At 44.0% G+C, this 24,579-nt stretch overlaps 1 protein-coding gene across 1 annotated transcript in view; it reads right to left on the bottom strand.

Annotated features, from left to right (window-relative positions):
* The window catches only part of LOC119434487 (nose resistant to fluoxetine protein 6), a 74,328-nt gene that overhangs the window by 4,408 nt on the left and 45,341 nt on the right, over positions 1-24,579 (bottom strand). Inside the window, exons 7-13 of the mRNA XM_037701666.2 lie at positions 24,095-24,188; positions 23,890-23,985; positions 22,536-22,701; positions 19,484-19,563; positions 19,023-19,145; positions 18,367-18,487; positions 2,295-2,487 (exon numbers count right to left, since the gene is read on the bottom strand). Coding sequence (XP_037557594.1) covers positions 2,295-2,487; positions 18,367-18,487; positions 19,023-19,145; positions 19,484-19,563; positions 22,536-22,701; positions 23,890-23,985; positions 24,095-24,188 — 873 coding nt within the window. The remainder of the gene's footprint in view (positions 1-2,294; positions 2,488-18,366; positions 18,488-19,022; positions 19,146-19,483; positions 19,564-22,535; positions 22,702-23,889; positions 23,986-24,094; positions 24,189-24,579) is intronic.

Here is a 24,579-nt window from a genome sequence, read left to right as displayed (position 1 = left end):
CGTTAAAGAACCCCAGGTGGTCAAAATTAATCCGGAGCCCTCTACTACGGCGTGCCTCATAATCGGAACTGGTTTTGGCACGTAGAACCGCAGAAAAGAAAGAAAACACATTATTGGAAGAGTGGAGGCAGTTCAAACCGTTCCGCACGTTTATACATTAGTCAACTACTCCCAGCGTTTTCAGGAAGCATCCGCGGATACGTATCATTCATAAAACGTATTGTCATAACGCCGCTCCCTGGCCCTTGCTGATTCATCTAACGCCATTCCATTCACTCCGTCTCGATAGTCACCGTAAGGATAAGGCACTGCCTTTGCGGGATAACATTCGAAGAGCCTACCCGCACATACGTATACAGTGCCATGTAAAACACAAGAAGCAACCCTTTTATAAAATCGCTGAACAAATTGGACTGAAATATCTTTCATCTAGGATTTTAAAAGAAATGTTACTGATGAGAACTAATTTGCCATTGTAGGTTGCAAAGCGCTGAGAAAAAATGATGCCAATCGCAATCGAAGAATGATGCATAGAATTTACAACTATGCTACTTTAACAGCTATAGACTTCTTAACTGATTAACAACTGTGTAGCAAGTATGCAACTCTATAAAACGCAGGTATCAATCTTGCAAATTATGTCTGTTGGAAAATGCAAAGCGGCAACAGTGACGGAAGATATGTGTCTCTAAAGCATTCAGATATTCTGTGATTACAACTTTCACAAAACTTGCGTGACCTAGAGAGCAGTTTGATGCAAATTGCATGTTGTCATGTTGGTTAATAAATTATCTACTTGGTGGTGTTTACAGGATTTCGGTGTGTACGTTTTAGGCATCGAGTTGGGCTTTTGTGCCAGCAAGTCCGACGGTGAAATTGAGTGGTTATTTTTCTAAGTTTGTACTAATTTCATTCAAATTGCTTCAGCGGGTTCACAGTAATAGCAGTTATGCGCTTTACGTGTATTTATTTATAGGAACAGTCCATGGCAATGTTGCTTCTAAGATTTTTTTTTTTTACCTGCAGCCGTCATTTTATACTGCGACCTCGACAGAGTTGCCTCCGGCGCTCTCTGGAGCGGCGTCTGCGTTCCTGGATGACGAATCAGTGATACTTTGGATCGCAACCTATAGCAAATTTATTGACACAGCCACAAAAATTTGCAGCGTTGCCATAAATTAAGCGTAATTAAAACTTTCTGCAAGTCAATTCGCAGATTTATTACTCTCGTGTCTGGGGAGCCTGGCAGTTTTGATGCTTACGACTTCTTACATATCGAAAAATAGGTCTGCTGGCTATCCTAGAAGCTAATCTGTAGTAGACTAACATGCACAAGAGTGATCATTTAACGAAATCAGCAAAGCAAACGGAAAATGAAAACAAAAATTATGCACTCGCATAAAGAGGTACGTACGATACCAACTGGTACTATTTGCCGTCGAATGACGTGTATGGCAGCTGCATAAATAAAAGAAACGCATTTTCAAGAATTGGTCCATTATAGTGATCATTGCACTTCTTCAGTAATTTCGATACACAATCGTGACAAATTCGTATCTTCTATCTTCGCAGGAACTCATGACGTTAAAACGCTGCTCAATAATTTTCAACCACATTATTAATTGCGATGCGTGGTGATGCCCAGTGTGTATTGAAAATTATTCGTGATTAAAAAGCTTTCAAGCCAGGAACCATGTATTATGAAACTGCTTGGTTGGTTTCTTGTATAAAATAAATAAATCTTGCGTCACAAGTGCATTTCCGGCATGTGCTCCGCCAGAGCACAATATTGCAGTCCTGTTGATTCTTACCAGGAAGGCTAGTGTAGCCTAAGTACCTTAACAGTAATACTTGACCACATTATTTCAGAAATAGCTTTAGCATTCACTGCTGGTGTGATCGTGTACAGTTAACGTGTGCTGTGAACGGCTGTGATTGTGCGTGTGTGCTCGGTGTCTATCCACTTGCTCCTTTAGCTTTCTCGTCTCACGTTTTTCAATGTAGGATAGACAACAGGAGTATCTGTTCTGGTTGACCTCGCTGCCTTTCTGCATCTTTTGTACCTCTCTATTCCTCTTTAAACCACGAGTGAACAGTGAAAAGTGCAGTGAAAAGTGAAAAGGTTCTCGTGTGGACTCATTCCGTTCCTCAGGGCGAACCACAGAACACGTAAGCAGTGTGCGCCGTTCGCGAAATTCGCCCAGAATTCCCGCTGGAACGACAGCGTTCGTGTTGCAGAGTCGGGAAGTCGCCCTGCACACGAGACGAGAAGCACAGCGTGGGCGTGTACGTACCTCCGCGTCCCGTGGCGCAGGCGAGCACAAGCCAGGCGACGCCCAGTGTCCAGGCGACGCGATGGAGGGCGGCGAAGAGCAAGCACTCAGGCCGCTCGATGGAGTACGTGTGGTCCGTGTACCACTTGTGTGGCGCGAACACGATGGCCAGGTTGCACGCGGTTGCCGCACACCAGCATAGTGCCTGCACAGGCTGCGGTCCGGAGGCGCAGCCACGCGGTCTGTGTTAGTGGCTGAAAGGGGCCGTCGATCACTTCGCGTTAAAGCACCTTGATTGACAGAGTTTTTCCGCGATACCCCAAGGTCGGAAACTCGGTTTGGAGACTGACTGCTTGCGCCGCGATATCGACTAGATCCGTAATAGAGCGATATACTATAGCTGATTCCACATTGTCATTGCACATACATGCGGGCATGTATGCTTTAGCCACTGTAAGGCTTGAAAGACAGTCACTATAATTTATTCAAGACAGAAAACAGGAGTCGGACTGTGCTAGGTCTGTTAAAGTGGAAGCTTGGGCGAGTTGGTACAACGTACTTCATTATTGTTTCCTACCCTCAACTGCGCTTCCATTCCCTTGACACCAATTCTATAACTGTAATGGTTCACGGGTTATCTGCTCTGCGCGTTACATGCACAAGAACGCTGCACTTCATTAGCCTGCTAAACAGGGCTGGGGTAGGGAAGAGAAAGTGGATAACGAGGAGTGATGATGATAACAGGAAGTAGGGATTGAGTAATAGAGCGCATATGACTCACGGGCCTTATCGCAGCCGCGAGTCAAGATCGGTGCTGTTCAGGGATTCAGGTAGTGGCTCTGCAAATTCCAGCGCACGTCCGTTTGCAGTCACCGGGCGACTACCAAGTATTGTCAAGAAGGGAGCTAACAGCTGTGTCTCGGGCGCATTTTGGGCGAGCACACAAAATGTGGTGCATGTGTATGGGGCATGTCCACTCACATCGCAATCGAAAAAAAGTTTAGAGGTTATTAAATAAAATACGCAATTCCTTTCTAAAGGTAAAGGTTACTCCCAATCGCAGTTTGTGTACAAGTCGCCCACTGCTGCGATGGCTGGCATTGTGGCATCGGAAAATTTATATTAGGATCAATAATCTATTTGGATCTGTTGGTGATTTATTACGAGGCTGTAGGCGCAGCGCGTTGCGGATGAGGGCGAACCAAAATGTTTGTCCTGTCACTTCTTCGTCTGTCCTTGTCCGCAATGCGATGCGTCTACTGCTCGTACCAAGATCAGGCCTGCCAAGACGGCTACGGAAAGATGAATTCAGTGATGAATGAGTTGACGTCTGAGCTGGAGAGTAGTAAGAATACACGGATGCTATAATTTAGCTTTTCTTCCAGTTGAAGCTCTGAGGTCACTGCAATGCAACCCGTAGTATCGAGGAATCCAATCATATCCTGTATGCGTATGAATAAGTTTCATTTGCGCAAAAGTGTGCTGAAGTATTCAAAATTTCATGTATTTGCAGTGCGCGAAAACTACAGTCCCCCCAAATATGTATAAGGGTCATCGAAAAGCATAGCACAGATGCAAAGCCGTAATCGTTTCGTGGCGCTTTTACGCGGCAATGTAAGCACATCCGTTATACCAGCGAATGGCTGATGACAACGAAGTGAGCGAATTCGACATTGGAAGGTGTGATTTCCTGTCCTAAGCCTCTTTAGGCTGCAAACTCGCCCTTTTGGCATGCACAATAGTTAATAACCCAAGAAACTGAAGCCGTCAACAGCGGAGAAGCGCCATGATATAATACGTTTTTTGATTGGGTGTAACCACATTCAAAGAAGACAAGGTAGTATAGTGCGCTCGCTTATGAGAAAGCTAAAGTTTCCTTATAATTAGGAGACCAAGCTCGCTTCGTGAGAAGACGAAGTTTTCCAAATCTTTTTTTTTCTGTTTTGAAATAGCATTATTCCTTGTTGCGATGCGTGCCTTGTGAGCACAGCGTAATGCAGAGCTCTGCCGGAAGGTTCTGAACAATGCCGCGCTTTCGCTGAATCACCCAAACGAAAGGTCAGTGGGCGGTACCCACGTGTTAAAGTTTTCCACGGGTATTTAGCGCCTCTACATCTTTTTGTCCTTCACGCTCCGAATACGACGGACCCTTGCTTACGTCGGGATTAGGGGCTTCAAGGATGAGAGTCATGTCTCAAGAAACACGTGCGCCGCGTGTTGCTTTACCATGCATACTGAACAACGCGGTCATGGTTCAATTTGTAGAGCTGCATGAACGCCATTGTTTTTCATTTGTTTTTTGTTTGGTGGAAGGCAGTACCTAGGAGGAGAGCACCCGTTGAGAAAATATAAATAACAATAAAGATGAGGCACATTTATGTCGCACAGCTGTCTGATTTTTTGAGGCCATAGTGCGGTGGCCTGACATAGCTGCGTCCAGGGTAGATTTTTATGCAGATATTATTAGAGAGGAGAGAAATGTTGCTCCGTAATCGTTCATCTACTATCTGCATTGTGCATTGTATATAGACTTTTCTACTGTTTGGCATATAGGTTTCTTTATTTAGTCAATTTGTATTGCTGGTCCGAAAATCGTGCCTTGAACAGGATTTGGTATGCCAAGTCAACCATAATAAAACAAGGAAAGGCAATATGTGCTGTATCACAACAGGACAAGGCAGGTGCTGCAAGCCAAAGAGGACGAAAAACATTGCGCAGCAAACACACAACGACGAGAACAAATTTCGCGATACAATAACCAACAAAGTAATGCTCACAAACAAAGGACTTAAAAATGCACTTGGAATAAACTTAACGAGGGAGAATTTCACATCAGCTAGCAAGAACTGTAGTCGTGGACTAGAACAATTCTTATAGGTATCAACTGCAGTTATGTTGCGTAGCATCTTATTTGCATTCGCAACTTGCCGGATAACTATCCGCGTCTACAAACGTTGTGAATTGTGGGAATCAGGAGAGTGAAAAAGCGATGTGACGTTCCTGCTTTTAAACTACGCACCTCGTTTTGCACCAACCGTGCGGGGAGCGCGCTGGAAAGATGCAGGATGTGGGTTCGGCTCCCACCGGTGGCAAGTTCTTTTTCCCGTCCACTTTCATTTCCCTCGACCTAATAATTTCTACATATCACTTCAACGTAACAATTCGCCTCCCCTATGCTTCCTCTGGTTTCATTGTCTGTTGGTGCCATATTCATGGGTTCAAATACATCTTCCCATGAACTTGAACTTCCGATGAACCCATGAACTTCCCACGCAGAACTGTCTCCAGTTTTTAGACATTAATCTTAGTTTTTCTAGCGAACATGTGTGCTGGTCTTATGGACCTAGGTCTAGGAAGGGGATCCTACTTTTTGACTCTTCTCACTCTAAGATAGTAAAAAGAGCCATAGCATCCCTTTGCCTCGAGTCCTCGCTTAGGAAATCGTGCCACCCCACGATGCAAGAGTTTCCAAGCGCAGGTGAAAGAACTGCTGGTGGCAGGTTTCCCTCCTAAGTCATCTCTGCGGTTGCTGAGGGTTTGTTGCAGAAGTTTAAGAAAGGAAAAAAAAAGAAAGTAAAAATTTCGGGGGGGAAAGAACGTGCGCTTGAGGTAGTTCCGTACATCCACAAAGTTTCGCATAACCTGAAGAAGGTCGCCAATAGGCCCGACGTTATAGTGGTTTTCTCTTCCCCCAACAAACTCGACCGCCTTTGCCCTCAGATAGCCACAGCAGGCGAAACAAGGCGAGATTGCCGTAAGAACCACCTTTCCCCCTATCTCAGTTGCACCTGCGCAGTTGCTTATGAAATTCCTTTGCTCTGTGGAAAAAGCTATAGTGGTCAAACAGGAAGGTCTGGTAATGACTCATTTAGAGAACACGCCATGGATCTTAAAAAGAAGGAGCGAACGCATTTCGCGGTTCACGTGAACTCTTGCGGATGTGAGGCATTATTTTTTGACGCGAGGATTCTTGGTAGGAGCCACAATGAGCAGGCCCGCTTGATACTGGAAGCATATCACATAAAAAAGAGGGGGGAAGGTTGCATCAGTGAACCTTCTTTAAGTCTCTACGCAAAAGAGTTTGGATACCTCGACGCGTTTGTAAATTAGTCAGGCATTTCTTATACATTGTCCTTATCATGCTTATTTTAATTAATTAATTAATTTTTTTCTTTTCCCTTATGGTGCCTCATGGTGTTTTTTTGTTCATTTTCATTAACCTTTCTGCGCATGTGCCTTTTTCATATATATTTCATGACCACGTTGTGGAATAAACAGTTGAAAGTAGCGCCTGTCCTGTGTCTGACCTTCCTTTTGTGCCTTGTCTCTTTATTGCGCTTTAAAAAGTTTATCGTAAAGTATGCACCAACTAGGCCCACAGAAAGTTCTTATAATTCAGTTACCTATTTCCTGCCTTAGCTGACTCCATTCTTTGCCTGCAAATTTCCTAATTTCATCACACCTCCTGGCTTTCTGCCAACCCCGACTGCGTCTTTCTTCTCGATCTTGGCACCCATTCTGTAACACTGCTAGACCCTCAGTTATTAGTCCTACGCGTTACAATGCCTGGTCCACTCCATTTGCTACTCTTGATTTCAACAGGAATATCTCTATCGTTTGCTCTCTAATCGTCACCGCTGTCTTCCCATCTCATAACGTTGCGCCTATCATTTTTCATTCCATCACTCATCGCCCGGTATAATTCAATGATTGTAAATTTTTCTTTTAACAGATAGCAGTAAGCTGTCGGTCATGACTACGGTGTGTGTGCCATATGCGCTCCAACCCATATTTTTTTCTTCCGATGACTTTCACTTAGTTTCATTTATTACCACCCTAAGGGCCCGGGGCATTATATAAGGTAGGGGGGAGGGGGGTCAAGTACACAGGTAGAGTAGGAGTTAATATCCGTGGTTTAAACAACAATAGAACTACTACACCGCGTTCTGCCTTATGACCTAAAAGCATTGATTCATTCGCGAGGTTTAACGCTCTAAGGCAACACTGGGGCTATGAAACACGCCGTATAGTGGAGGACTCGGGATTAATTTTGGCTACCTAGGGCTCTTTGACGTCCGCCTAAATCTAAGTGAACGAGCAGTTTTGCATTTAGCTCCCAGAGAAACGCGAATGCCATGGCCGGGAATCGAACCGATGTGCTCGTACTCAGCAGCAGAATTGCCTAAAAGCGTCGCTTCACGCTTAGTGATTGAAACTATTCGCGGATTCTATTATCTTTTCTTTAGGGGTAGTTCATCATAGCGTTACCATCATAGCGTTACCTCACAGAAGTAAACTTTCTTACTTCGAGAACTAATTACTTCTATACAGCAAACTTTGAGTGCACAAAATAAATGACCGTCGCTTGATGTATACATGTCAATAAATTAGGTTAAAGTATGACTGCTCACTACAGGGTATATTTCTCCAAAATATCCTCAACAATTTTTTTCTTCACGTAGATACGAACGCAGTCGAATTATAGCGCTCAGAGATTAAATTTCAACTAATAATTGCACCATAATACATTATAGAACCCAATGGCATACAGTGATTTTCCTCCCCCTCTCCCTCCATGAATTGTGTCATGCCAAATCAGGTCGCAATTGCGCGATCTTCTCTATCTCGTTGACTTTACAGTAAGAAAGTATCACTACATTCGCAAAACGAGAAATCTTCCCCTACAGCTTTTAATTTGGTGAATGCATTTATCAGAACAAACGTGCCATCCTAAATTTCGCAATGGGCCATTCGAAACGTGCCATTCTGAATTTCGAAGATGCCAGCAACAAGGTCCCACTAGCCACGGCACTTGCATGCGCCTGACAAACTCTTTTGACTGCTAAAGCAGTGCTTTCAACGTAATGTGCTGCGTTGCAGAACTTCTATTTACTTCGACAGCAGTTAGCAGCTGTAAACTGGGTTTACTTTAGTCCACCTGTCCGTCCATTCCGTTACGCTGACGACGAGCGTTGTCGTCATCGATGTTATTGGGTCGTCGTCAGGTCACCTCGTCAATCTCAGCTTCAGCACCATATAGCGCGAAGAAAAAAAAAAAAAAAAACGCTTCATCCACCACCGCCACTACACTGCCGGCGCTTCGGGCAGACCAAGTACCAGCAAACCGGCTTACATAGAACCGCATTTTTACACATTAGTACCATTGAACGCGTGTCTGTCATGCGTAATCAAATAATAAAACACTGCATAATAGCTGCATAATGTACATTCGCATCGTAAGCCTTACATTCGCATTCGCATCTACGTTTGAATCGCACATCCCCAGAACGGAGGATGCGCCATGAATCAGATGGCTAGAGAAAAACATCTAAATCATGCATCGAATAAGTTTTTACTAACAACGACGTCTCAACGAAAACGCCACAAAGTTATTATTATTTTTTAGATACTATCTCGCTCCATTAACAGCGGCCAAGTTCCCTTTTATATCACCGCTGCAAATGCAGAGGAAAAAATTAACCATTTTGCACAAATCTGGCACGTGGCACTGCGCCATTTCGCTCGGAACATCTGTTGTATAAGCTGTGACCTCTAAGGATAATTCCCAGCCGGGACTTACTGGAGAAGCTCACCGAGGTTGAACAGCATGCCAGGCATAATTGCTTTCAATTACTGAATTAATATTAACCCCCTCTCCCCCCGAGCCCGTCCAAAACCACTCCCAACACCTGGATTATTGGCGTTGTTCTCCTAGTAGGCGAGCGCTATTATTTAAGGAACAAGCAAGCGAACGAGCAAGATGGCCGCCTCCACTGTGAGAAGATGCCACTGCCACAGTAAACGAGTGCAGAGCCACAGAAATCGCAAATATTTGATGATTTGTTAGTTCGTTTCAAGCTGACGAAGGGGCGCCGCCAGACGTATGCAATTAGTTTGTCGGCGAGGTCGGTGAATACGGAACCGGCGCTGGACACTGCCGCTCCTAGAACAGCGGCGTGAAATACAAGCTACAGAGAGCCAAACAAAACTATGAGGTCACAGGAGCTTTAGTTGATCCACAGTGGAAGAACAATCTAAGCGTCAGTTTGGAGCCAATGCTTTGACAAGGAAAACTGTATTTGTTATGGCTATAACCGTTTTATTGTTACCCTGGCAACAAGCAGTCGTTACGCAGACGGAGAAGTTGCTCTTATAGAAACGTTGACGCCAGGAGGAGGCTACTCTTGTTCTTTCACTGTTGATCAACCTACAGAGTCCAATCTGTGGGTCCAGTATTTACAAAGCAGTACGTATACGCTTGAACGGTAAGAAAAAAAAAAAAAAAAACACAGGCGCCCTCTAGCCACGACAGCAAGCAAACAAGGCAGCCGACCATATATAAACAGTTTTAGGAACGAGAAACTTCATGAATTCAAATGTGACGTTCCGAGAAGAAGCTTGCGGCGCCGCTCGCCATCGTTCCGCTTCTCTGAAAGCGCAAGTTTCCAGTTCCTGCCAAGCGTATACATGTGCGCGTGCCCTGCATAGCCAGGCACGGCCGCGCTTGAACGCGGAAGCATAAGCGCTACCGCGCACGGCTGCGGCCGTGAACTGGCCAAGGCTGCTTGAGCCGTGCACAAGCATGCCATAAAGCGGCCGTGCGTATGCAATCCCTTTACTGTATCGCTTCGTCTAAGCCCGCTCAGCTGGTGTCGGTAGAACTGAGGGTGACAGTGAATGAATGGCAGAGTCCTTTCTGGTTCAGCGTTGGTTTCTTACCCTGGCAGCACACAGAACAGGCAAATATAGCTTTCACCAGCCGGGAACCTGAAACCGTAAAAACAACAAAGAAAGAAGAAGAAGAAAAAAAAAAAGAAAACGAGTAGAAGAAGAAAACGAGGGCCCCCAATCTATACCGTTAACCTAGAGTGAAAAAAGTTTATTCATAAGAAAAAAAATCATTTTCCCCCTTCTCCCCCACTCATGAAGAAGGGGGAAGAAATAAATATAAGAAGGAAGCGGAAAGAGGATGTCACGTCTGGACGCTGAACGCAAATGTCCGCCTTTTGCACAGTGACATATATCACCGTGGAAAAGGCGGCTTTTGTACATTAAAGTTAAATATTTCAAAGATATAGATCGTGCATAACTGCAAGCCTTATGTTGGTCTTCTGATAATATGTTGAGTGGCACTGGTTTACAGTTTTACACCTGTAATATAGGCTAACATCTATCCAGTTATTACTAAACTTTCTCTCCCTTAGTATAAATCATGTTGGTCCGTGCGGCGCGAGCGGCGTTTTCAGGTGGTCCCAGGAAACTTCCGATTCATATACTTGCGGTACTCGAGTGTGCCGATAAGTGTATGTATTTTCCGTCGTGCTTGACTAGATGGCACGTAATGATAAACTCTGATCAGCCTTTTCGTCAGAATGCTGGCAGGAATTGTTTTGGTGGCCTATTGGACATTGCCATTTTGTATAATCTACTAAATTTTGCAGGTGACTGTGCAGCAAAACCGGAAGTTTTTCGAGGTCTTATGTAAGCAAAAGAACAATAAAAAAAAGCCTACACGAACATACACCGACCTCTGTTTACATTTCCTGAAGTCGTATATCGTAACGATTCGTTTCACTTTCCACTCTGCATCGTCCTGCGTCATTGGCTCAGGCACCGCCGTGGCACCGTTGTCGCCGTGATCAGACACTCGGCGCGATGCATGATAAGAACAGAAGAGTAGAAAATGAAATAAATTGTTACAAAATATCACCGCGGAGCGAGCGCCCTCACAGCTATTCAGCCTGCAGCCTTCGAACACAAACACAGGCCTATCTGTTTCCGTTCAGCTTCTATCTTTAGCCGCTCCTGCGGACGCACAAACCACTGCGTATTTGAGCTGTGTTGTGTGCTTGAGCTCAATTGAAGCACGTTCAAGGTTTTCAAAAAAGTAAGAAAAAACACACCTCTTTAGCAGATTTACGCGACTTTGTAGAATTATTGGTCAAAGTCCAGCGAATGTCCCATTTCCCTGTCAAAGACAATTGTGCCCTCTTGCCGCAATACTGTTCCCGCGACGCACGCTGGTCCAAGTGGTGTCTTTTTCCACGCCGCCGCTGAATTATTTGTGAGGTTTAGTATAGCGTAAAACGCTTGCGTTAGCGTTAGCGTGTGACGCAACGCTAGCGCAAAGAAAGGCTGCACTGCGAGGCACAAGGTGGTGTTTTAGAATAGCGGAACGGAGCAAAACGCTAACGCTAACGCGAATACACTTGGGCGCCATCTCGAGGCGGATACAGCAAACATGAGCAAACCCTCTCGTTAAGCCTACTCCGCCGCTAATCGAGAACGTATATCGAAAACAACGCCCATTGGTCACCTGTACTCCGATGTCGAAGCATCATCACACAAATCTAAAGCAAACACAAGCATTAGTGGGGACCGAATGAGCCGAACAGCGCACGCCGACGACTCGATAGATCCGAAGCGGGCAGCTCTCACTTAGACTGGCGCCGCCATGTTGCCGTACGTAAGGCTCCCCTTGCGTGCGTTAGCGTTCACCGCTGAATCCCGAAAATAGCGTACGTACGTAAGAGCTCCAGCACCGTTTACGTACAGCGCATGCGCAGTGTGGTACACGCAACGATCGATAACCCTAACGCTAACTGCGCGTTTGCTGCTTTACGCTATACTAAAACGGTCTATTATTATTATTATTGCGACAGCAATTATATGGACACTTCAACCGGATTTCTGCCGTCGGCGTCGCCGTCGCCGTGAGGTTCCCTATAGATAAAATCTTCGCCGCGCGCCGTATGCCCGAGCGGAAGCGTGCGGGGACGCGCGCTATCACGGAGAGCGAACGCACTCAATCTCCCACGCGCAAGCAAGGAAGCGGGAAGCCAGCGCCGGAGAGAGCGGGGGGGGGGGGGGGGGGGCATTTCTACTCTGCAAACAACCGCGCTCGTCGCTCGCCCGCACCGTCTCTTATCTCCCCACGGCTCTGACATTTATGCGCCGTGCATTCGCCGCTCAGTTTCCGTTGAAGCGATAGACCGCACGTACCTTCGCCGCTGCGGCATATGCGCTTGCTGCCAGCGTTTTGACAGTCGTCCGCAGTCATTCAGTGTGATCTATTCAGGTTTGTTTGTGCGCGCTCACACCACGCTTGTTCATTTAGTTAGTAATAGTCGGGCCACATTTTCCAACGCACGCTACACATGCAATGCTGCCCGGATCGGCAGTGCAGAGCTACAGGTGTGTCCCTTCGCGCGCGCTGCCCACGGGAAGCGCTTCTCATCAACACCACCGTTTCACACGCGCCTTCTCGTGGTCATCGAGTCTCTCTTCATGTCGGTCTACTTACACCGCAGCACACCTGCTTACTTAATCAGCTCATGTTTACTACAATTCATATTGCTACCAAAGCCGCTCACCTTACTTCGTATGACATTGCTGTGTTGCTATCGTATTCATTGCTTCGCCCTCAGGGCAAAACTGTGACATCTTTATTATTATTATTATTATTATTATTATTATTATTATTATTATTATTATTATTATTATTATTATTATTATTATTATATCGAACATCTGCTTCGCAAGATGGCGCCTAGTACGGACGTTTGTATTCTGTGCTCCCAGCCTTTTTACGGAAAACAGCAGTTTCATTGCTGTATTTCATGCGAAAAACGTGCACACGTGAAGTGTATTGCATGGCCCGACGAGGACCTTGAGCTTCTGAAGTCTGGTGAGAAACCTTTCACGTGTAACCTGTGCCAGAACGCCGACAACGCCGACATTGATGCGGCTAGGTTTAGCGATGCCAACACGCCCGCTGCTTCCCCATCGGCGACCTCTCCACAGGGCCCCGCTCTCGTCGGGACCGGTTTTGAGGTGATTGGTGACATGGCGGCCCTCCGTGGCCTTTTCCTTCAGGCGCTTGAGGGAATATCCTTCCTCAGCGATAAGGTGGCGCGACTGCGGAGTGACAACGAGCGTCTGCACATGGAGGGAAAACGCGCTGGCATCCGCTCAGCGGGTCGAGGTGCGTTCCCTGCGTGATGCGCTTGGCAAGCCGTCTCCCATTTCTCCTGCTGTGATGCCGCCCATTTATCCTACTGTGCTGCCACTCCACCCGTCCAGGAAAACGTATGCTGCGACCGTCCGTATGCTGCGAATCCGCTTTTTTCGAACTCTCTGCAAACGCCTCTATAAGCGGGATCATGACTCATATATTGCATTCTTGGAGAAGAGCGCCTCCGACCGGCCGGCGGAATTTTGGAAGTATATCCGCAAGCGTACTAGTAATCGCGGAGAGAGTTTTCGCCTGCTCGACTCTAGTAGAGTAGACTCTAGTGGAGCGCCTAGGACTGTACTGAGGAATGTATTGGCGCATACCGCTCAAAACAAGCTCCGTAAACTGATCTATTTGGTCATCAACATTGGTTTTATCTGTGACCAGGGACCAATCTCTGGTCCAACCAGTCGCGGATTGTTTTGCTGCCCATTTCTCTTCCTTATATAAACCTTCAGGTTCCAACGCTGGTGTCAGTCAGCAGCACACAACGGCTCCTACATCTAGTCTTGTGTTGTTTGATGAAAAGCTGATCAGCGAATGCCTTAAGCGCTTGAAGCCTTCCCTACCTTGCGGTCCTGATGGCATCCATTCCGCAATCTTAAAAGCTTACGGTGGCATATTTGCCTCAGTATTGACATGTATATTTAATAGCTCTCTGAATACTTCCACTTTCCCTCGCATGTGGAAAACTGCTCGTGTTTTCCCAGTATTTAAGTCTGGCTGTAAAACCGATGTCTCAAATTATCGCCCGATTTCTCGTCTCTGTGCCACGTCTAAGGTTTTTGAGCTTGCTCTTCACAACGTATTGTCTTGTACTGTGAAGAACACATTGATTCCGAATCAGCATGGATTTCTCACTGGCCGCTCCACTATCACAAATCTCGCAAGCTTCATGACACATATCTCCACGCCGGTACTTCAAAGGGGGCAAGTAGACACCATATATTGCGACCTCAGTAAAGCTTTTGATGTGGTAAGCCACTCACTGCTTCTCATCAAGCTTACACACTTTGGTGTTGACTCGTCAATTATAAATCTCTTGCGGAGTTATCTTATTGGTAGATCATGTTTTGTTAACGTCAACGGCCAAACGACTTCTTCGTACATGGTAACCAGCGGCGTTCCTCAAGGATTAGAGTTAGGACCACTCGTTTTTCAAATTTTTATTAATTACGTTCTTTCCGCCATTCGGAATTCTTCATTCCTTCTATATGCCGATGACAAAGATTTTTAAGGCAATTCACACTGTTGATGACTGTCGCATCCTGCAGTCTGACCTGCTTTCTTTTTCTAAATGGTGCACAGATAATAACCTCACCTTGAATGCTGCTAAGACCAAAGTCATGACTTTCACCCGCAAAACAGCAAGCATTTCTTTTTCTTATTCAGTAGATTCTGTACCATTGTGTAAAGTCCGTAAGATCAATGATCTCGGTGTACTTTTTGATACAACCTTACACTTTTCAGCTCATACTATACGCGTTGCAATGCGGGGCATGCGCATTTGGCTCTGTTTGCAGACTGTCGAGGGAATTCAATTCTCCTACACCGCTCCGCAAGTTGTACACAGCAATCTGTCTTCCTCAACTCGAATACGCGTCGGTCGTCTGGAACGGTATTTCTAGATCCAACAGTGGCATTATAGACTGGGTCCAGAAAAAGTTTCTAAGCATATATCATCACCGCTTTGCTAACACGGACTCTGGGCCTTGCTCTAGCACTGTTGGATTATTGCCATTGCCCTTACTTCGCTGCCGACGTAATCGCGCTGACCTGCTTTTCCTTTTCAAACTATTTCACAGGTATCCTCATGTTCCCCGAACTCCTCAGTTGTATCACGTTTCGTATTCCGCGCAAGATCACCAGAGAACACAGACCTTTCCATGTTGCTGCCTGTCACCACCAACACTCAACCGTCCATAGAATAGAGTCTTTATAACGCTTCCTTTCATGACCTTGATATTTTTCACAACTCTCTGTCTTTTTTCTGCTCTAAGCTTTCCGTGGTTGTGTCTTAGTTTCACATATTGTTCAACTTCCCTTCTCCTCCTTTTTATTATGTATGCATTTTGCGCCTTCGGTTACATGTATGTGCACTTTTCTTTTCAAGATTGTTATTTTTTATTCATTGTTTTTTTTATACTGATATTCCCTTGCTGTATTTCTTTTCTATGTATACGTGCGCCAGCACCTAGACCTCATGGTTGTTCCTGGGCACGATAAATAAATGATTGATTGATTGATTGATTGATTATTATTTTTTCATTTGAAAACAGCTTGACAAGAACGGGTAAGCGAGGAGCAGGCTGGTAACTACCACCGGAAGGGGCACGACGCCTGCCGACTCAACTGAAGGGGGGACACAAACAGAAATGGAAGATAGGAAGAAGCGGATGAAAGAAGAAAGAAAGAGCAGGATGGCAAATCTCAAAGAATTAAGCAGAACACACACAGTACAGGTCACGCACAGTAGGGCCAGCCACTGCAGGTCAAGCTACTAAAGAATGTTAAAGTAGAAGAAACAGTGTGAGGTCTTGACATTTGAAAACAGAAATAACCTACAAATGTGAACCAAAGTTAGTTACTTCTAGTAAAATAAGGAGAGCACGATGAGTACGCCACTCTGATTAATGGGCCTATTTAAATATTTCAGATCTTTTAAAGCAATTTTCAATATCAATATCCACATCGGCTCGAAAATGTATTCAACTGTACTTGTTCAATATTTTAGCTCGAAATATTTATTTGCTTGCTATATACTTGTTTCTAGCACTTATCTTGCAAATCCGCAATCTCACAATCTTACAAATCCGCAAAGCGAGGAAGAAGTTGATGAAATATAATACCTTGCCCACAAAAGTGAAAAAAAGAAAAACTACAATTTCTTTTCGTCAGTCAATAATGCAAGCCACAAAAACTTTGTGACTAGCAAACATCAACGTATGGTATTGTTACAGCAGAAAGTTTGGTAGTACTGCCATTTAACGTGGTTCGATACCGAGGGAAACAGATTTTAGAATGGAACTTCAATTTAAAGAAGTAAAAAAAAATCAAATGGAAAATTTCAAAATAAAAAATTAAGGAACCGCAATCACTTCTCATTTTTCCGACGACCCGGAACCACAGGAGCCTCTAAGGAGATACTAGGGTGGCGTGAATATTTGAAGTTCCGTATCCAACGAAATAGTAATATAAGAATTTCAAATGCAAGAAAACAGGACCAGAAAAATTATAGTTCATCTTTCCCGCTCACAAACAAACGTAAAGAAAAATGGCTTCGGCTCCCACTTTTCTGTCTAACAAGCGCATCGTGGGAACGTTACGTATAGTTAATAAGCTTTAGTACCAAACGGTAAAAAAATAAGAAACAATATTGTAAACGAAAGCAACAAAAAAAGAATCAAAGAAAAAAATGAAAAGACCATAACAAAACAGCTCCCAGCTAAAAGCTGCACACACGAAGGCTTATAAAATACATAGAGGGGTGTTATCTCTTTTCACGGCAGTGGATAATTACGGTCTAATGACTGGTATTTCTAAAGAATGTTCACGCTCGCTGAAACATCTGGAAATGGCTAAATGAAATGTGTTCGTTTATTTGTACTTCGCGCATAAATGATTACTGCATCATGGATTTCGAGGAACCGCACACTGCGCAAAAAATACCAACAAATAATCGCGGGAAGGCGCTAGAGGTGCCGCGTGTTTGAGAGATTCTAGCGTTGGATCACTACATGCTGATATAGCCTCGCGTGTTGCCAGCATTTGTCCATCCCCAACGCTCTTTTCTGTAATAAACTCCATCAGTGTGTTAATAACTGTCAAATGGGAGCGTTAGGTCTAAATCTACTCTGCTGCGGAGCTTTAACGAAGTGGTGCAGTATAGGCAGCCTTAGGGTTACACCCATTGTGCCGGTTCCTCAGAGCCTCCTATGCCACCTTTCCCCTCCCAAAAGGCAAAGGTGATACTGATGACTCTTGAGCAGATAGTGTTTGTCTTTGCATTGTTGATAAAGAAGAGTAGGCGTACTCCGCCACTAGTCATCACGGTGTAGGTATATCTATGACAAAAGGGGTGAAATTATAGGTGAGAAAGGTCAGCTAGCCTCGTTTGTCATTTCGCCAATCACAGGTGCAGAACCTATATATCATGAATAATGTCCCCGTAGTGCTGTACCCACCCGAGTAACAGCCGTACAACAGTGAAACTTACTCTAGCCAAAAGAAATGACCAACGGCCTCCAGGCGACAACGAAGGAAAGCTTTAAAAAATGCGCGATTATCAATAACGTCTAACGCGTTGCTCGCTTGCTCCCTTAATAACGCTCCCCTTGAGTTTGTGTCGTTCTATATAGTATAGAACGACACAAACTTAGCGTTCACGTTACAATGAGCCTCTTTTGGACCACTCACATTGCTTACGTAGTTAACACCGCAAAAAGAATACTAGGGCAGCTCCGCCGTTAATTCGTTCAGAAGTCGTTCAGAACGAATCCGGTCGTTTAATTCTAACTACAACAGGACTGAACTGCCAGCCATATAAGTGTCATAAAACCAAACCATCCCCTATAGCTCGTCGTCATCCGTCGCAGACTACACTGTGCACGTTTCATGCATTTTTTTTTCGCATGCTGACCTTCGCAATGAGGAAAGTAAAGCATCTCTGAATCAGATTTCATCTCCACTTGACCACGGCAGCAAACGAAGTACCATTATGCAAATCTGACGATTTCTCACCGTCATTTATACCGCGGGAATCACGAGCGCAGCATCGCCGTCCTGCACAAGCAGTCGCCGTCAGTGACCATCACCTGTTCAAGGACGTGGTTTAGCTAACCTTGCATAATTAGACATCACTTCGTATTCAAGTTAGTGTTTTTATTTTCTGCTTTCAACTAACTCGAACCCCTCCCCTCTCTAAGGTAAAAGTATAATAAATAAATAAACAAATAGTCTCTCCTCCGCCCTCGACAGGTGTTATAAATTTGTCACCGCACTTGCAATGTCGTTCGTGTAAATCATCGTGCCGTGAGTCAAACGGGTCAACGCGAACGTTCTTCTTGAGACGTCATTTACCTTGGAAAGCTTCATCTTTGGGGCGACGTAGATGTAGTAGCCCAGCAGGACGCCAATGCAGAAGGAGCCGACGTGAGCGAAAGGCTTGAAGTAGATTTGGTTAGCAGTGCCGATGGTGTAACTGCACACAATGACAATTTACAAATAGGGGTTGGTTATTTATGCACTTTAATGATTTCTTGTTTTTTTTTCGGTTATCTTTCGTAATCTTTATGGCGTGATGAAGTCGTGCTCGGGATTCGAGGGACGTCATAAGCGATGACTTCGAGTTAATATATCTGTATATCGCTTGCGGTTCTTGAACGGGCATCAATTAGGAAGTTTGTAAGATGCGCTCTTAAACTTGTATACTATAACATGCTCGGAAAATACAGTAGTAATGACCACTGTACACCCTTGTCAAATTTTGCACTTTCCAGCTGGGTATGCTATCATAGGAAAAAATTGAGCCACGATAATAATCAAGCCTAAATTGGGTTTCAAGTGTCTCATGCGGGCGCTAAAACGCGTATTCACACATGAGCCAGCTGGTGCTCCGTAACGAAGCGAGTGCTTTAAGGTTTCGGCACATCTTCATGGCATCAAAGCTAGGTGCTTGAGCGTAGCAGTATAAAACAAATAGTACATTATAAAAAGGAAAAAAAAACAGTGCTAACCTGACGTCCGTGTGCGTGAAGATCACAGCGGGCTGATAGTTGTTTAAATAACTTACTACACCAGTGTATGCGGACGACACTACCGTAGCTAAGGCAGCGAGAAGCGCTCCGAGATAGGGTCGTCTGGAATAAAAAGAAAGCGAAAAATTAATCGAGACTACTACAAGTGTACTTTGTCCACGCTAATAGCATATTCGATTGGAAATTTAAGAGTCTTGCGGTAGCGCTTGGAAGTTCGTGTGAGACGTCAATTAAGCTTTAGTGAGTGGGCTAAAAGTGACAATCATGAAGCACGAATAACGCTATTTGAGTTATTCACGTAACACAGTTTTAAAGCTAACTTTCATGACCTTAGTATATACGCGTACTATCAAAGTGCTCTGAAACGACAACACGAGCACGCGGTAAATTTATGCGCATTTGCACGATTTTAAGAATGAGTATTATTTTGGTTCTCTTACCGAATCATAACCAGAGGGATGAACAGCAAGGCAACGTAGAGCTGGAAGTCGATGTTGATGTACCACAGATGTCCTAGGCACTAAAAAATAATGTTTAATTTTGATTATTGATTAGTTTTTCTACTGCGAAAACGACGCACTCGTATTTACTAGCACTATATAGCACTAAATTGAAATACCAAGCAGTTGCAGTGCCGTGTATTATTCTGTGCTTTTTCTTTTAGTTAATCATCTCAAATCCCTGCTCATTTCCGGTGCGGCGTCATTTATTTATCTCTTCTTGAGTGCATTGCTTTAGGCATTTCTTTAGACAGCGCACTGTTGCAGTGGCGTTACCCTCAGTAATTTGTAGTACCGACGTTCTTGATAGCAAATATTATTGCACCTTGTGTTAACAGCGGCACAAGGGATGGCGAAATAGCTATAAAGTTAAACTCTGATAGGGTTGTAGTTTAAACTTTATTTACAGGCCACATACAGCTGCAGCTGCTGTTAACCTTTGCAACGGGTGTTTCTAGAAATATACCCATATACCCACCGTTCTTTTTTTTTTCTTTGTTTACGTGGTCGAAACTGTGATACATAGTAATGAAGAAGAGTATTTCAATACCCGATATAGGATGTTTCATATAACAAAACACAAAATTTACAAAAAGTAGCACATCCATTGGCACGTGTGATCAACAGTTTTCTCGCAGGTCTTTTTTTTTTTCTTGCAGTTTCTTGCAGTTTTCGTCAGCTACTCACAATATTTTTTTATGTGTGCGGCAGGCATAAATAGCTAAATATATCTAAGTTCATTTCTGTGATTAATGCAAAATTTAAACGCTACTTTCTTTTAGACATAACTCGTACTTGAAAAAGCCGTTAGGGTGTCTTTAGAATCACCGTGGAGCTATAGTTTTTGAGATGTTACTTTTATGTGGTTCTTCTTTTGGGCTTTGATGACAGCCCGCGAATAATAATAATAATAATAATAATAATAATAATATAATATAATATGCTAATAATATATAAATAATAATTAGATAATAATAATAATATAATAATAATCAATATCATGTTATTAACAAACAACCTAGGTCTGACTGGCGCACCTCATACACCAAAAAGAGCACTCAGTGAAAATCATAAACATAATGAATAAAAAAATTGAAAAGAGAGGTACCGTACACAAATGCCTATACACAGAAAAGAGAGAAGGGTTGACATACATGATATTTATACCAGCAAGCTCGTGAAGACGTGACAGAGTTTTATAAGTCACGAAAGTAGCGTTATAATTCTGTATCTGTGGACAGTTCGTGTTCGTGATAGCAGACATGAAGTCATGTCCATTGGGGAACATGACACAGCTGAGAAGTTCGGGACACGTGAGGTTACCGTGAAGGAGTTTAAAGAGAAACAGAAGGTCAGCGCGATTACGTCGGTCGCGAAGTGAAGGCAATGACAATCCAACAGTGCTAGTACAGGGTGCAATGTCCAGGTTCGCAAAGCGGTGATTATATATGCTTAGAAACTTTTTCTGGACACGATCTATAATGTCACTGTTGGATCTAGAAGAGCCGTTCCAGACGACCGACGCATATTCGAGTTGAGGAAGACAGATGGTTGTGTATAATTTGCGGAACGGTGTAGGAGACTTGAATTCCCGCGAAAGTCTGCATACAGAACCAAGAGAGCGCATACCCCGCATTGCAACACGTTTAGTGTGAGCCGAAAAGTGTAAGGTTGCATCAAAAAGTACACCAAGATCATTGATCTCGCAGACCTTACACAACGGCACAGAATCTATCGAATAAGAAAAAGAAATACTTGCTGTTTTGCGTGTGAAAGTCATGACTTTGGTCTTAGCAGCATTCAAGGTAAGGTTATTATCCTTGCACCATTTAGAAAAAGAAAACAGGTCAGACTGCAGGGCGCGACAGTCATCAACAGTGTGAATTTTCTTAAAAATCTTGATGTCATCGGCATATAGAAGGAAAGAAGAGTTCCGAATAACAGAAAGAACGTCATTAATAAAAATTAAAAAAAGGAGTGGTCCTAATACTGACCCTTGAGGGACGCCGCTAGTTACCAAGTAAGAAGAAGACGTTTGGCCATTGACGTTAATATAACACGATCTATCAAGAAGATAACTGCGCAAGAGATTCACAACTGACGAGTCAACATCAAGGTTCGTAAGCTTGATCAGAAGCAGCGAGTGGCTGACTACATCAAAAGCCTTGCTGAGATCACAGTAAATGGTGTCAACTTGCCCCCTTTGAAGTACCGGCGTGGAGATCTGTGTCATAAAACTTGTGAGATTTGTGATAGTGGAGCGGCCGGTCAGAAATCCATGCTGATTCGGAATGAGCGAGTTCTTCACAGTAAAAGACAATATGTTGTGAAGAGCAAGCTCAAAAATCTTGGATGTAGCACAGAGAAGAGAAATTGGGCGATAATTCGACACATCTGATTTACATCCAGACTTAAATACAGGAAAAACACGAGCAGTTTTCCACATGTGAGGGAAAGTGGAAGTAGTCAAAGAGTTAATAATAATAATAATAATAATATAATAATAATAATAATAATAATAATAATAATAATAATAATAATAATAATAATAATAATAATAATAATAATAATAATAATATAATTAAAAAAAGAAGACTACTACATTGCTACCTGCTTACGTGCCTAGGTAGCAGCGCTCGTGATCTTCTTTATGAAGTAGGAAGCTTCAAAGGACGCCGTAACATAGTTCTTACCCGGGCGTCCAGCGTAAGCGAGACAGTCTCGTATCAGCATCCTTGTGAAGATGGACGAGGTTGTGAAGCAAGAGGCGGCCGTCGAAAGTGCATCAAAACACTTCGGTTTGCTTACAGAGTGACCCAAACACATTGGTGTACCATATATTATTTTCTATATAGCACCGTTCTAGCGCACTTGACGACAATACTGCGCAAACGAATAGCGTATTTCGTGGCACATTTTAGAGACACATATTTCGTAACTGGCGTTCTGATGGCTTTCCACTTTGGGACGCACAAACAACGCACTGACTTACCATCTGAAGAAATGGGGAGAAATTGTTAGTGTGCAGCAACACAGTCCACCATCTTCGCTGGCAGGTGTCCAGGAACGTGGCCTTGTAATCATTGAGCACAGGGCCATCCGCCACGAGTGGTAGTAGGAGCCAGACGCCCACCACAAACATTGCCGGCACTGTGAGCCTGCGAGACATTGCATTGCGTGGTATTATTCGCATTAAGGAGACACGCCTCATCAGTGCTGAATGATACCGGCAGCTTCCATTTAGAAAAATAAGAGGCCTAAAGATTAACTTTCCATTTGTTAATAAATATCTGCGCTAGGTGTCACCTTCTCTAATGCATTGGCCACATCGCTCCCATACTAGTTAAGAAATGTTGAAGTTAGGTCGCGTTGAATACTGATGAGGTGCTTCACCCAATAGTGGATGACCTTGTATACCTGCCACTGCGCACTCAAGAAAAATGAAAGTAGACTCAACTCCAGTTGACATCTACGTAATGCGAAGTATGCTTGGTTTGGCTTTGGCAGGTAATGATTGTTATGCATCCTACAAATGGTTTGGCAGCGAACAGTTAATGCTTTTGCGGTGTGAAGTACGGCGCATGGTGATGTTTGTGGCTGTCGGGATACCCAGTGACCCAAGTTGGCGTCAAAGAGGTTCATTGAAGAGCGGCACCTACACAGTGGCACATATCCACTGGAACGGCCACATATTTAGCCGCCCACAACTTTCGGAATCCGCCCACGAAAAATACCAGATATGTCGTTACAAAAAAAAAAAATGGGTTGAGCTCGGCAAGAATGCTTGGAATACTGGCAGGCTCCCGTGAATTCTTTACCTGCGAATCGCAGGCGTTTTCTCGCGCATCTTTTCCCTTTCCGGTTTCCTTCCTCCTGCGCATCGGAACCTGCTAAGACGGAAACTGACACGTTCTGACTATCTTTTAAAACGCCTGATCGCAGTAGAAGACGGACATGAAGCACTGCCTGAGAGCGCTCGGATTGAAGAAACATAAGCGCTGTTTGGTCCCCCACACCATTACTTGATGTTGTTTGATAATCGCTTAAAACAGCCCTTTCTCTAGCTAATAACTCTGGTTCGGAGTATACACAACTGGCTGTCTTTTAATTCACTTAAACTGCACCGAACAACAATCTGAACAAAAAGCTGAAGAATTGACTCCAGAGCATATCTAAGACCTGACCGCCGAAAAATCTGCTGACTACTGCAGTGCGAGCGCGACTACATAAACGTCCGAATAATATAAACACACGGCTGAACTTATCTGCAAGACTGAAAGTTCAGGAGCTAGTGAATTTGGCTTCAGCCTGAATGGTTACTCTTCTTCATTTACCCGCACACGTACCTTATGTAGCGACGAAGGATGATCAGTGGAACCCAAAAATAAAGCCTCGTTTTTTTCCTTAACGATTTCTGTACGTTGTACGATAGCAGAAAACCACTGCAACGGAATGAAAAAAAAAACGCATTCAATAAGTTTAATTTAAAAAGCGGCTTTCAATGCCTTGGTTTTTCCAAGGACAACTTATCTGCACAAGTTCAGTACATACCTGATAAAGAGGAATGTTTCAACTGAAGGGAAAGCGTTCGCTATGAGTGTAGTCATAAAATCTTCCACGAGATCCACGACATTCATTAGTGACCCTAAGAGGAAAGAGGTATGAGGGAAATGTAGGAGAGTTTTGCTTCCGCTCAGTGCAGGAGAGCGTATATAACTTGTGTTTCAGAGTAATAGCTGCAGTGCGTAAGCGCGCACGCCCGCACACACGCAGGCACATTACACGCACACACGCGCGCACAGGCACACACACACTAAATCTGCACAGCAGATCTTATAGAAATCAGTTATACAATTTGTTTTATTTGAACGCAATTTTACAAAATATTCTGTAGCAGATACGCTCATTGGCGTCGTAAACAAAAATTAATTTGTTCTGTTTACTACACCGAAACTGCACAGAGGGGTACGGGGGATGACGTATAATAAATTCGGACCACTTGGAATTCTTTAACGTGCATCAAATATATGCGCGGT

This window comes from Dermacentor silvarum, chromosome 1 (assembly GCF_013339745.2).
Source record: "Dermacentor silvarum isolate Dsil-2018 chromosome 1, BIME_Dsil_1.4, whole genome shotgun sequence".
NCBI lineage: Eukaryota > Metazoa > Arthropoda > Arachnida > Ixodida > Ixodidae > Dermacentor > Dermacentor silvarum.
The sequence above is the reverse complement of the archived record's forward strand: the minus strand, read 5'-3'. Positions and strand labels throughout refer to the sequence as shown.